At 34.8% G+C, this 14,945-nt stretch overlaps 2 protein-coding genes across 7 annotated transcripts in view; one reads left to right on the top strand and one right to left on the bottom strand.

Annotated features, from left to right (window-relative positions):
- Window positions 1–7,368, bottom strand: part of LOC108749696 (zinc finger MYM-type protein 3) — a 9,224-nt gene extending 1,856 nt beyond the window's left edge. Inside the window, exons 1-7 of one of the 3 annotated variants that reach the window (XM_018488580.1) lie at window positions 7,060–7,368; window positions 4,006–6,738; window positions 3,566–3,922; window positions 2,446–3,263; window positions 931–1,139; window positions 591–826; window positions 329–515 (exon numbers count right to left, since the gene is read on the bottom strand). In XM_018488580.1, the coding sequence (XP_018344082.1) occupies window positions 329–515; window positions 591–826; window positions 931–1,139; window positions 2,446–3,263; window positions 3,566–3,922; window positions 4,006–6,729 (4,531 nt within the window). In that variant the 5' untranslated portion in view covers window positions 6,730–6,738; window positions 7,060–7,368. The remainder of the gene's footprint in view (window positions 1–328; window positions 516–590; window positions 827–930; window positions 1,140–2,445; window positions 3,264–3,565; window positions 3,923–4,005; window positions 6,739–7,059) is intronic. The other 2 variants (XM_018488579.1, XM_018488581.1) reach the window with 2 other exon arrangements.
- LOC108749697 (probable E3 ubiquitin-protein ligase makorin-1) overlaps window positions 407–14,945 on the top strand; it is a 28,125-nt gene continuing 13,586 nt past the window's right edge. Inside the window, exons 1-6 of one of the 4 annotated variants that reach the window (XM_018488584.1) lie at window positions 407–429; window positions 10,135–10,780; window positions 11,080–11,352; window positions 13,436–13,769; window positions 14,235–14,557; window positions 14,624–14,783. In XM_018488584.1, coding sequence (XP_018344086.1) covers window positions 10,746–10,780; window positions 11,080–11,352; window positions 13,436–13,769; window positions 14,235–14,557; window positions 14,624–14,783 — 1,125 coding nt within the window. In that variant the 5' untranslated portion in view covers window positions 407–429; window positions 10,135–10,745. The other 3 variants (XM_018488582.1, XM_018488585.1, XM_018488586.1) reach the window with 3 other exon arrangements.

Genomic DNA, 14,945 nt, shown 5'->3' with positions numbered 1-14,945 from the left:
ACTGTAAAATTCGTTACTGTTACCAAAAAAATGTAACTACATTACCGTAACTACGTTACGGTTATAAAAAAAAAAGTAACGCAGTTTACCAGTAAAATTACCAAAAAAGTAACTTGTAACTGTAATTTTATTACAAGTAACGAGTTACTTCCAGTTACTTTCCTGGTTATAAGTACGTTACTGCAAAAAGATATTGTATGTTGCTGTAAATTTTACATAACTTTAAATTTTATAACTTTAAAGTTGAAAATGACAGAATAACTTTGCTCTACCTTATCTGATATCTAATTGTAATTGCTGATTCTCGTATTATTCAAAAGTTGATTACCTAAGCAAAGATAATATATTGTATCGGGAGCATATTCTGCACCATTCGGTTTTCTCACTTCTTTCACAAAGAGGCACAGTGAATAATTTAACTCGTCCGCGGTAAGTTGTAACAGATCTGTCTTGAACAATTTTATCCTTCTTGTCGTTGTAATTTGTTTTTCTAATTCGGCATTCTTTCCCACGACCTGTGTATTTTTAATATTATCCATAGTAATATTTCTGTCTCGTTGTCGTGTATATAAATAGAAACAGTTACGAACCCATTGCCTCCATGCATTTACGCCAAATGTATATTTTAACGCCATATTAGCATCAGGTTTTGGTATCGGCTCCATAATTCGTGGTTGCGGGGGTGGCTGTGGTTCCGGCGGTGGCATCAATGGCACATCATTTGTACTAGAGACGCGTCTCATCCGTTTGGCTGGTGATGATCGAGGTTTGTATGGTACAACACGTTTCCTTCCTCTAGAAGCAACTATTAGTCGCTCTGATTGTACTGAAAAATGTATAAATTAAAAAAATATGTTAATTTTAACAATAAATGATAAGACATGATTATTAATATATCATATTAATTCATTTTTAAGCTATATTGCATACCATCGTTGTCCAAAGCGTTTTCTGGTGGTGCCTGCGTAGCTGTAATCGTGTTCGGTGTCAAGGCAGTTTCTAAATCGACTGCTGGCTCATCTGTTTCTCCTGTGGCCATTTTTAACGCCATTTGTAACATGTCAACTCCTAAGGAATCAATTGCTTCTTGACTGAAACCATCACTATGCAAATTGGCTTGATCAGCTGTGTCATCTTCCCAGAAATATTTGCTTTTGGTGCGTGAGATAAATAGAAATAAAATTTTTAAGCAAATGAATATAACAATTTTGTATCTTTAGTTGCCGGATTATCAGCTTAATATTATCTTGTGAAGTATTAATGTATTTCCTTCTATTCTAAATTTATTCTGTGCAGAATAAAATCTTATTGTTATTAAATATTGTAGACAGTTCTGCAGTCAAATAATCTGTAAACTTTAAATGAAAGATAAAAAAGGGCATTGCGATAATTTTTGTGTTATATATAAAAAAATAAAACAATATAATCAATAGGCTCTAAAGAAAATTCTAAAAAATAATTAATTAAATGCCAATTTGAGCCAACACACTTTTACTTATTGTCTTTGTAAGTACATGTTCTGTTGTCCACTGTTTCCCTCAATTTTCATTTTACATCTGTTTACTAAATAGTTATGTCGTGTCTAATATTTTTAAATTTTATTTCATGGAAGTAAGCTAAAGTTTGATTTTTACTGTTATTTTTACTAACTTTTTAATTTATTCACATTTATATTACACAGTAAATGGAACAGTCTAATGGAACAGAACCGTAGAATTAGAAACAGTTCAATCTTGACAGTCACATAAGTTTTTTTTATTTTACCAATTTTCGCGTATAATCTCATGTTAGCATTTTTAAATTATTTTTAACCTTTTGGTCGATAGTTTTAAAACAAAAAAAAATTTTTTTCATTTTAGTTAACTTAGTAATTTAATGACTAAAATTAACTCGAACATCACCACTACGGTTTTTCTCGCATTTTATATGTTATTAGTTTATACTCATATGCACTATCATTATATAATTTTGTTAATATTTTTTTGTACTGAAGAGAACCTTGACCGTAAGTCGAAACGTATACGTTTAATATTCACTTTGAATAAATGGTATAAAAATATACACTAATAATCAGTGTTGACTCAAATTGGTATTTGATTTATTATTTAAAAAAGAAAATTTTCTTTATTCATTTCTTTATTTGTTTCACCGGAGTTAAATTACACGCTTTTAGCCTGATGAATTTTAAATTTATTTTAAAAATTGACGAAAATTGTTTTGAATTCACGAAACGAGTTTAATTGTATAATTTCACAGCTTAACTGATTTAGATAAGACGAATTTAAACAATATCGTTAAACATCATTAATTTTAACAATATATTAATACAACGGAAGAAGCTATTAGCGTTGGCTCATTGCTCTTTCTCATCTTTGATTTAAATTTTTATTAGCTAAGCCGTTCTAATATTTTAATTTTCAATCCGTAAACAATATTATTGTTTACCTATCGTCTACTGAATCCGAATCACTGTCGTTGATCTTTTTTTCGGTAGCTACCATTTCGGCCATCATAAGGAGTTCGGCTTCGTACGGATCAGCTGGTATTTTCTCTTGTATTTTCTTGATATCTTTCATAATTCCCTTAGCACTATTTCTCGTAGTAGGTATGAATAGGGGAACAGGAATGGGTAGAGGAAAAGGCATTGGAACTGGGAAAGGCATACTATACATATGCATTGGAAATGGAACATAAATTGGAACTGGTATGGGCACGACCACTTGTTGAACGGTTTCCGTCGTTTGTGTCGCCTTTGTACAAGGATGAGGACGCACATAAACCCCTTTTGTATGTACTATAGGCTTGCACTGTATACTCTTGTTATGCACTTTCACTGGACTAGGTGGTCTGGTAATCACTTGTTGCTTGCATACCATCTGTGTTGTTTGACTCGCATTCGTAGACATTACCACATTGTTTTGCTGTGGCGTCGGACTTGCTGATCCATTCCCTATCGTAGCTAAGCTCGTTACAGAAGAAATAACGGGCATAGTTTTCTTATTTTGTATCTCGTTGGGAATAATTTGATTCGTATTTCTTTGTGGTAATGTAGTCCTCTTGGGCAAGCCTGTAGGGACGGGATCATCGCTCGACGGTATAGTTATAGGGGATTTAGTGTATTGTGCTTGAAAATTCATAACACAATTGTACGAACAAAAATTACGTATTGTCGCATCTGACATTGTGAGATGATAATGCGCTAAAGAATACTCCTTACATAAATCACAGTTAATTCGTTTTGCAGATACTGCATTGATGGAAACCTACAAAAAAATTTTTTTTAATTATATTTATCTAATAATACGTTGTTATAAATCAGTTCCAGACGATATGGCTAATGTGATAATGATTTTCGTACAAATAAATGTGGTCCATTAGATTCGTACATTGCCAATGTTGACATTGAAAGACATAACGGTAGTTATTTCCTACCTAGATTTTTGTTTACGATCAATCGCAGGATAATCGTAGGAGACAAATGTTGGACTACTTGACTATTACATTGATCAAATGTATACAATGACCATGTTGTCTGTAATTAGCTTTATTTTAAGTAATAAAGTACCTGATATAACGTTAAACAATTTAAGCTGCACATCATCAGAGTTTGTCCCGTTTTTATTAATTCCTTCTTAATCATATCAAAATTATATTTCTTTACTTTGCACCAATTACATGGAACTATCTTCCTATTTGTTATAATAAATATATTTAAACACGTCTTGTTACAAAACGTATGAGGCTCATTCTCATAAAACACAATAAAATGTTGCTTATTAGGTAACTCAAAAAATTTTTTGCAGGTAGAGCATTGTTCAGGTTTGACTTGTTTCACAAACTTAAATGCAGCAAAGCAAGGTTCGCTGCATATAGCTACTGGAGTGCTATTGTATATTTGAACCTCGCAGTGTACAAGCTTTTCCTATGAAAAAGAAAAAAATTGCACGATATTTAAAAATTATCTATAATAAATTTAGCGACTGAAGAACAAAAAAATTATTTTACCTCCTTACAAACGCTGCATGGTTTTTTCTCTGTAGCTGGTGGCTCCAAAGAATTCAATTTCGAATATTTTTCCATACAGTCCTGGGTACAAAAGTCTTTAAACTGTCCTTTCTCTCCGACTGGTGCAAGAAAACCGTCTGTGCTAAAACTTATATCTTTCTGACAGTAACTGCATACTTTTAAACCCTTTTTGAATTCTTCTAAACATGTCGAGCAACAAAACTGCCTTACGTCACATCCAAATCTCACGCAGTATTTCCCTAAACTCACGGCTTGAACTGTACCGTTACAATTTTTACAATAACTTCCATACTTCCTTTGGAACTTTCCTAAACATTCCTCATTACAGAACTCCATTGTTTCCCAGGAAAGATTTCGTTCGTCCTTTGCATCTATAGTTAGTAAGCAAGATGCACAACGCTTTTCTCGTTTAGAGCTAGTATCTTCGGTTAATATATTGATTACTTTACTATTAGCTGCTTTAAGTAATGCCTTACATGTTTTCGAACATACAAGATAATTTTCTGTACCAAATTTCACCTGAATTTTGCACGCTCTTTCTTCACCACACTGCTTACATACCTCTTTACTACTAATCTCTTCCACCTCTGAAATTTTTTCGTCATCAATATTAATAACATCCGTTGCTGGAACTAAATCTTTTGTTGCTGACTTATCTGGAATAGTTGCTTTCTGCTTTACAGTACTTTCTGCTTTATTTTCATTTGGACTTACTAATTCATTTTGTGAAATATCTTTCTGAAGCTCGGAATTAGATTTGCTACTTTTCTGTGTTGTTTCCTCGTATTCTGAATCTTTAGCAACTACAGATTCGCTTTGATTGTCATCTATTGTTTTACCAGACTTATTTGGTATTATTACTTTCATGCTATCTGGAATGATACATAATTCATCATCTTGTCCTGGCAATACATCGGTTTGTTCCTCGTCTGTTTCCATCGGTGTAATTTCTTCGATATTCTTTTTTGCCTGTCCATCTTGTCCGTCGTGTGATTTCGTAGAGGACATATTTCCCGCTTCTGTTTCTGATGTACTTGTATTCGGAAGATCAATGTCCATTGAAGTATTTTCGAGAGTATCAATCGTAGTTTGTACAATATTTGACGTTTCAGCAATATTATCCACATCTTTACCAATAGTATCATCGGCATCCTTTGAATCATTTAACGCAGAATCAGCAGTAAGCTTCTCATTACAATCATTATTTCTAGCATTTACCGCGTCTTGCAAATTATTACCTTGTTCATATATCTTTTTAAAACTGAGCCCGTTATCGAGGCTGTCGGTTTCCTGTTCCACGTTTTCGGACGTAAGATTGTCACCGCCAAATGGATCCTCCGCGTCTATAGATTGGCCTTCAATTTGAGAATCGTCCTGTTTGTCATGAGGGAATTGTATAAACTCTGTGTTTTCAGGCTCAATGTTCTTCTCAGACACATCCTTTTCAGAATTTTCTAAATTACTATCTGAAGATTCCGATTCCACTTTTTTCTCTAACGCAGCTTCAATCTGTAACACTTGCATGTCATCAGCATTATTACTTGATTCATCTGGGATATCACAATCTTTAGTATTTTCTTTAGATGACGTTTCAGATTCGTCTGCAACATCGTCGGTAGATTTCCTATTGTCATTTATAGTATCATCTTGAACTTTGCAAGAGTCATTAAGAGCTAATGAAATCTCTGGATCACATATGTCAGTTAAATTGGATATATCTAGTGCTGTCATTTCCCCAGCTATATGAATCGATTCGTTTTCTTTGCAGGAACTTTCAACTGTAGTATTCTCTTCAGTTGTTTCGACTGCGTTATTCTCTCCGATTGTTTCAACTGCATTAATCTCTCCAACTGTTTCAAATGCATTAGTCTTTCCAATTGTTTCAACTACGTTACTTTCTTCAATTGTCTCGACTGCGTTCTCTTCGATTGTTTCGATTGCGTTATTCTCTTCAGTTGTTTCAACTGTGTCACTCTTTTCAGTTGTTTCAACTATGTTATTCTTTTCAGTTGTTTCAACTGTGTTATTCTCTTGGATTGTTTCGATTGCATTATTCTCTTCGATTGTTTCGACTGCATTATTCTCTTCGATTGTTTCGCCTGCGTTATTCTCTTGGATTGTTTCGCCTGCGTTATTCTCTTGGATTGTTTCGACTGCATTATTCTCTTCGATTGTTTCGCCAGCGTTATTCTCTTCGATTGTTTCACCTGAGTTATTCTCTTCGGTTGTTTCGATTTCATCATTTTCTTCGAATGTTTTGACTGTATTACTTTCTTCAGTTGTTTCGATTGCGTTAGTCTCTTCGATCATTACAGCCTCACTGCTATTTTCAGATGTTACTTCAACTGCTGCTTCAATTTCTGTATTATATTCCTCAGCGGTTTCTGAACATATTGTATTAGAATCATTCACTTCCACATTTGATATAAACGAGTCTTTCTCATAGGCTATTGTAGTTTCTTTAATTAGTTTTTTTGTTTCATCAAGCACTTCTAAAATTTCTTTATCATACTGTGATAGTTCAGACTCTTTATTTTCTACAACTTTTTCAATACAGCTTTCAGTATTTTTTTCTTTATTTTCGGAGTTGATTACAGTTTCTGGTTGAAATACAATACTAATATCCTCCGAAGATACTGGATTATCTATTGGATCATTTATTGGATTGTCGTTGGAATCTATTATCGCTTTTGGCTCGTCCATTGAGGATATCTAGAAACGTATGATAAACTTTAATAATAAAATATTCGCAACTTTATAACAAGATGCTTATTTATATCGTCTAGAAATTTAACAATGTGATTAATTACACACAAGATAAATATTATTTTTAATTCATTCCCGTTATATTTATTATATTCTTTGTCAAAAAGAACACAAACATGATACAGTGCATGGATTCTTAAAAATATGTTTAACAAAAAACGAGCAGTGCCTTGAATATAGTAGAGGATAAATCTCGAAACGAGCAAGGAAATAAAAAAAGATAACATCATAGATACGAGCAGACATCAACATCGTTCCCAGGAATACCGTATAGGTTAGGCGAAAGTCCCGCTCGCATCGTCATGCGTTTCCCTACCTGATACTGTCAAAGTAGTCGGTCGTCGATTCGATATCGTCGAGCTCAAACCAGTTTAGGCTTCAACAAGACGAAATGCCGCGAACACGTCACGTATCGAACAATATCGTGTATCCATTAGCAAATGTTCACAAACGACCGTCTGCTGCTTCGCTAGCCGGGGAACACGGCGAAGTGACGCGCAATCTGTGCAACGACGCGACGCTATGAACCCCTGCTAACTTCACGTCTTTACACCCCAAATCGCGCCAGTTCAAATCAAACAACGCGATTACCGAGAGTCCGCGGAGTCCGGAATATCGGTTACAGCGACGTTCATTCGGTGTAATCGAAGATCGAACCGGCGTGGCAACAATTGTCAACGACCGTACGCTAATTGTGGCTAACTTCGCCACCCATCCCGAACGCGAAAAAAAAAGATATTGCTTGCTTGTCCAGAATGTCCAGATGGATTCGCGCGTAAACATATACGGAGGGGCGAACCAATCGCACGCGTAAACGCTGCAAAATGGTCCTGCTTCGTATCTAGATTCATGATTGGTAGTGACCGATTGTGATAAGATTCCTAACTTCAGACCTGTTCTGTTAAATTTAATAGAAAATTATGTAATAGAAAATTAACAAATAATTATTTGAACAAAAAATTATTTAATTATTGTCTATTAAATTAATTATTCTCTGTTAAATTTCTTTTCTTTTTTTTTATTATATTCGACGAGATAAATCGAGGATAAAAATTTAAATGAGTGTCACATTTAAAAATGGATATCACTCATGTCAGATTCTTGTTAGATTCTTCAAATTGGGTACTTTGAAAGCACTTTTTTATTCGAACAAAAATTGTCGCAAATTGTCGTGTGATCGTTCTATCTTTCGTACTCACTGAAAGAATTCAGAAGAGATTCAGAACTCCAAGAAAAAATAATTGATTTTCAATCAAATCATCAAATTCGATGTTTGTGTTGATTTGTGTTATTAAATGAAAAGCATCTATTTTTGTTGAATGTTCCGCCAAGAATTCCAGATTCTTCTTATTATATATATCTCTCTTTCTAGTACCTCAGATACCACTGGACATCCCAAGGACTTCCATTTTAAGTTCAAATCATGTCCGCACGTCCATGGACATAAAATGGACATTTATCAGATAGACGGATGTTCTATTCGCAACATCCTATGGATGTTCGCATTTAGATTTTACTTTTACAATGTTTAAAAAATATATATATATATATTATGTGACATTAAAATTATATATGCATATTTTATCAGTATATTGTTATCCAAATAAAATTATTTAATTTCAAAAAATTGTATACTTTTTATAAATTACTCAATAAAAACTTTTAAACATTTTTAATCAAATTCAAAATTGAGGACACACACTCTCTTATTGCAATACTGGGCTAATTCACATTTAGTGAAAGCTGAGAAAATTAACAAGATAGTCAGAGGATGTATTAGATGATAGAGAGCGTATTCCAATAAATACTTATTATCACACAGTAATCACTATTGCAGCAAGCTTTTCAAAAGGAAAAGATATCCAAAATTAATATAATACGTCCATAATAGGTCAAATTGGATATGTTTTGGATATTCTATGGACGTACAAAAATTGTTGAAAATGTATCCCGTGGGACGTCTGACGGATATAATTTGACTTCCTATAAACATCCCAATGTGCAGAATCGGAAGTTCAATGAACATATAATGGACATCCTTGTGTTATCTGCGATTAGCCTTGTTAGAAGCATTGAAGCTTACTAAGCTATGTTTTAAATTAATTATATATTTTTTATGTAAAAGATAAGACAATGAAATTTGTTGACTTTTTAATATTTATATTTTTTATATTGATGAATATTTATTGATAAATATTTTTTTGTTTTATCATCACTTTCTTTATTTTCATAGTAATTTGTTCCAATTCTTTTGTAAGAAATATTGAGATTTCTAATGTTGGGTGAATGATGACAACTCTATTTTCGCGGAATAATAATAATAAACGAAAAACTGGAGGGTCAAGCAAAAACGAAGCCTTTTTTTAATACATCGAAGCGAATCGAATGGTTTTTTCGCCAATTTTCTAAATTCCTTCTACACACACATACTTCCAGATCCCATACATTTTGAAGAAAATGTCATAAATTTCAAAGACAAAGATTTACAGAAGAACATCTACAAAAATATTACAGAATATATGAATATTTACGGAATACAATGTTATTTACCGTCGTCCGAAAGCAATATCGTGCCAAGCGCGCGATTTTTAAAACAAAACCTACGATCCCGATTTATTTACCGTTTCGAGCAATAACAACTTCGATAATTCAAGCGAGCGAATCACCGTGAAAGGAGGCCACCGTGGGGACGGAATCTGATGCTGTCATTGGACGATCAATTCACAGCGTGGCGCCTAACTTCACGACGTTTCCGCGGAATCGAATTCCAAAACCATCAGCGTTTTTTTCGCGAAACTCTCTCCCTTTTGAGAGAGTTTCCAGGTTCGTTAATTACAGTGACATCGGTGTCGAGAAAACGCGCAAGTGCGTTTCGTTTGTAATTTATGGACTACGTGGAAGGCGAGTGTGCCGATAAGCAAACAGGGCGGCTCGGCCGAGTTCAATGACCGCGCGTGAGTACTCAAGTGTTCGCACGCGAATATCCACCGTGGATCACAGTGGATGTCGTGCGCGTCTCGTATCTCCAACGACTCCAACAATTCGTTTCAGAAGATTCTCGAGATTCGCACTGGACTATACTGGAGTGCGATGAGAAGATCTTGCGTTTGAGGAGAGGTGCGGGTTGTTGTGAGCTAGTCAGGTGGGTAATCGCTTCGTCGGAACGACACTCGGCAGTGCTTGGTAAATCCGCTCAGTGTGTCGTTCGATTAATTCGACAACGTGTCGCTTCTACCGAATTAATTACGGATAATCGTGTTATAGAAATATATATATAAGTGTTCAAGGATTCTACTTGTTAGCGACGGAGTTAGTAACAAGAATTGCATCGACTGTCGGCAGAGACAAAACTGTTGGGGCGTGCTGATACGGAGGACTTAAAAAAGGAGGACTTAAAAAAGGAAGACTAACGTCAACGTTGCGACGGAGAAGGTCGCGACGGCCGTGGTGAAGGAAGGAAGAAAGAAAGAAAGAGGAGGAGGAGCAACACTCGGCGACACTCGGGCTCGGGTCGAGGCGCAAGGTGGTGCGTGACGTTTACGTCGCGCGGTGACACGCGTTTTAACGAGCGTAGCGCCGTCCGCCAAGCGAGTTGGAGAGGGCGAGCAGGAAGGACGGACAGATACGTGCGCGCGCGCGCGTACTCGACGACGCATACATCGCATCCAGGAGTGTGTTTATTGCCTGGCCACGAAAAATCGAGCGTGCTTTCTGCACCAGGAGGTTGTGTTGCGGCTGCTCTCCGGTTGGCTGTTATCGTCGAGGCGGAACTCGCGATCGCAGGAACCGGAGCTCCGCTCTGCTCGAAAACACATTTCTCTCTTTTCCCTCCCTCTCTTTTTCTCTATCTCTCCTTCCTTCTTCATAGTGAACGCGCGCTCGACTCGTCATCCAAGGCATTTCAAAGAACGACGCGTCGTCGATCATCGTTACGGCGGAAGAGAAACGAGAAAATGGCCGACAATTGGACGCAGAATATCGCTTGCCGGTAAGAGACTATAACGGACGTTTCACGCGTCTTGTGTTTTGCAGAGAGATTCCTCGCGGAAGATATTTGCGCATCCAGTTGAAATTTACGTAAACCGAGATGGAGAGGTTAGTCGCCTTAGGGAATAGCAACGTTCGATCGAGACTTGAATACAATAATATAAATATTGACACTAGGCTGATAATTCGTCTCTCTCGTCGTTACGGATCTCACGACGATTTCAAACGCGACACGCGTCTCGTCGATGATTTTTGTTCTGTGCTTTTTGTCATGACAAATAATGACATGTTTTGTTTTAGATACTTCAAGAATGGCACTTGCCGCGAGGGGAACAACTGCCGGTATCGACATGTACAAGGGAATAGAAATGATGCAAGTATCAACGAGGCAACATCAACCCATAGCTCTGCTTATATTGTCACTTGTCGCTTCTTCAAACAGGGAATGTGTAAGTTCGGTAGTCAGTGCCGTTTCCGCCACAATTCAGGTACCACAGATAACAACACCATGCAGATAGATGCAACGGAGAACGCAGCCTCGGGTCAGCATACATCAAACTCGTCGAGAAATAAGTAAGTTTAAATATTCAACTCATAAATATTTATGCATTCTCTTAGTTCTAAAAACTCTAAAAACTCTAGGCCTGTTTTTTTAAACTGAACTTCTTGTATGTATTATGGAGAGAAAAGAAAGAAAGATGAACCGTGCAAGAATGTTAGCTAAAAAGAGCAAACTTTCTATAACAGAATCCTTTTATTTTGTAATTTTTAGGTCATATTTTTTTATTGTCTGACTAATATGTAGTTTAGACTTAATTCAACCTCACTTAACTCAATGATAATGTAAAAATTGTGTTTTTTCTAGTTATGATTAATCACTAAATTAATGATTTATACTAGTAACTTTAAAAGTTATTCACTATAAAATTATCAGTTTAGCGATTATATAATGAAACCATAGATAAAGAAAAATGTAATTTTTATATTAACGTCAGGTTAAGCTCAACTACAAGTTAATCAGAAAATGAAAAACCAGGCCTTAATGGCAATAACGATATTATTATATTGTTGCACAGGTTTTACACATTTTAAAAAAGCTATGCAATGAAATAGCTGTGTTTAGCAGAAAAAAAAACTGATCATTGAATGATTTGTATCAGTGAGTCTAATACAAAATTGATTCCTACACTTATATCTCGTGAAGAACTAGAAAGTAAAGGCAGAGCCAATTATGTTTAAGAATCACTGAGATTTCTCTAAACACAATATGCTAAACACAGCTAATGTAATGATGCTGACATTGTCATTAAAAGAGTTGTAGGATAGAGAATAAAGTTTGTCTACGAGCAATTTTGTCAAAAACCCTATAAGAAAGATTATATACTATCTTCTTATATATGTACTGTCTCACTCTGTAATCTTAGGACTTTATTCTATAACTTAAGCCTAACGCATAATTAAAAAGCATAAACAATAGGGATAGAAAATAAGAGACTTCAATCTATCAGAAATCGTGTATACTAGAATGCATGGTTTCTGATAGGTTGAAATCTGTTATTCTCTATTGCGTGTGCTTTGTGTTACAAGCATTAATGATATTAACACTGTCGTTAAAAGTTATAGAATATAGAAGCTTTATTAATTAAGGATTGACAGGAGAGATTATAGAGACCTCTAGTCGAAGACGAATTTCTTTATGCTGAAATAAATCGCGTTTCATCTGCGATATTCGTAAAAGGCTCCTAAAGGCTCGTACATAGCGATTTTGTTTTAAAAAGGTAAAATAAAAATTAATTCGGAATGATGCCGAAATGTTTGTTATTTATTGATTAATAAATCACTGATAATTTTGTTGCGCTCCAATTATTGCGCTTGATTCTCTTGCCAGTGTACTTTTCCTTATTTATTGTTAATATTAGAGTCTTATTTCGTTACTTCTTACGTCACTTCTTAAAATAAAAATTTATTCTGATATCATCCGATATGTACTATAGTGCAGTTAAGGTATACATAATTTTATTAACAAAACTTTTCAAGAATCAATTTGCAAAATCCGGCTCTGTATGAATCTTTCCAGCAATATAAAAAAGAAATCCCAAAAAGTTGCATAAAAATATATTATTTCCTCGAGAAAAAAAACTAGCATAACTGACCTAGATCTGTACTTGTGTATGGATTTCTTTTTTATATTGAAATTATGGCTAAACAGCGATATCTTACCTGATATATACTATAATGCAGTTGAAGTGTACATAATTTTATTTATTATAATTTTTGAAGAAATTTGCAAAATCGCGCCTTCGCAACTTCATAAAAAATAAACCAAAAAGGTTTTATGACGTAATATTACTTCTTGGAGATAAAATATCAGCATAAAAACATGTATCTGTATTATAAATAAGGAGCATATCATTTTATTAAAATATTTTTAAGAATAAAATTGCAAAATTTCATGTAGTGTATGTAGCTGCACCACAAATGAAGTGTAAATGAATTGACTTGTCACTTCTGTCGATTCTTAAGATTACAGTGAGATAATATAAATTAGACTGAGATAGTATATAAATTTACAGGAAAAAAAATATAACACACACACACACACATATATACACACACACTAGCTAAATCATACATGTAACGATCTATGTAATTACAGAAAAGTTGAAAAACGTAGTGCTGAAGAATGGGTCAAGGCACCTGAGTTTGTACCTACGACTGGATCTCCAATTGCCGGATCATCCTCTATAGATGGAATGTCATCTACTTCAGGAACGTCCCCAAGCACGTCGATGCCAGTCTCGTATGCTCAAGCTGTTAATCCAACTGGTCAAGCTTCGAGCCCCTCCTTAGAACCTCTGTGTCCTTATGCAGAAGCAACTGGAATCTGTAGAAATTCAAATTGCACATATCTACACGGTGACATTTGCGAATTTTGTAGCCGTGCGATCCTTCATCCACACAATGAAGAATTGAGGAAGAAACATAACAATGTAAGTTCACTTCGTTGTTATCTTACTAATTATATTGAATTAACTTAAATATTTTATGGGTTATATTCTGTATATCCATTTTTTGCGTGAAGTAGATATTAAGAGCAAATTGAATGATTATTAAATTTCTAAGATTATGCGCACAAAGGATGATTAGGAACAAAATATTAAATATAGATATAGAAACGTAATGCACAATGAATACAAATAAGATATAAGATATACAAATTTGTCTTCTATTTTATTTGTATCTATTGTGTATTATGTTTAATCTTTACTTCCAATTTTTTCATTTCTAATATTTAATATTTATTTTTGTTTTAAATATTTCTTCTATTATGTGTACGGCCTAACTGTATTTTCGATAACTTAATATTTATTAAGATTATTTGTATATTAAATATTTATTAAGTTTATTATATATCGAATATTTGCTAAAGAATGATATCTTAACTTTTTATACAGGCATGTGTGAAGCAACATGAAGCAGATATGGAATTATCCTTTGCCATTCAACGCAGCAAAGAAAAATCTTGCGGCGTCTGTTTCGAGACAATAATGGAAAAGTCCTCGCGAGAACAGAGATTTGGTATATTGCCGAATTGCAATCACTGCTTTTGCCTAACTTGCATCAGAAAGTGGCGCCAAGCCAAACAGTTCGACAACAAAATCATAAGAGCATGCCCAGAATGCCGTATCCCCTCAGATTTCGTTTGCCCTAGTATGTACTGGGTGGACACAAAGGAGGAGAAGGAAAAATTAATAAGAGATTACAAAGGCGCCTTGAGGTACGAGATGATAGATAATCTATCTTTATTTTATCATGTGCTAACAATTTGTCTTTTCTCTTACAGTACTAAGGATTGCAAATACTTCAACAAAGGTCGTGGAAAGTGTCCGTTTGGTAATAAATGTTTCTATCTCCATGCACTTCCGGACGGAACTAAGAAAGACGTGGGTCCACCTGTTCGACAGAGGCGCAATACCACTGACACCGATATCGACATCTTGCACGTAAGTATTGTTTACAATTTACAAAAGTATATTTGTTTTGATCACGGATAAACGCGTTTCATTTAAAATATCGTCGGAACAAGCGATTTAGAATTCTCCGTATCGAACACAGTCGAGCTACATCCGTTTACATACTTTATATACTTTGTACTTTAGTATATA

This window comes from Trachymyrmex septentrionalis, unplaced genomic scaffold, assembly GCF_001594115.1.
Source record: "Trachymyrmex septentrionalis isolate Tsep2-gDNA-1 unplaced genomic scaffold, Tsep1.0 scaffold31, whole genome shotgun sequence".
Taxonomy (NCBI): Eukaryota; Metazoa; Arthropoda; class Insecta; order Hymenoptera; family Formicidae; genus Trachymyrmex; species Trachymyrmex septentrionalis.
The sequence above is the reverse complement of the archived record's forward strand: the minus strand, read 5'-3'. Positions and strand labels throughout refer to the sequence as shown.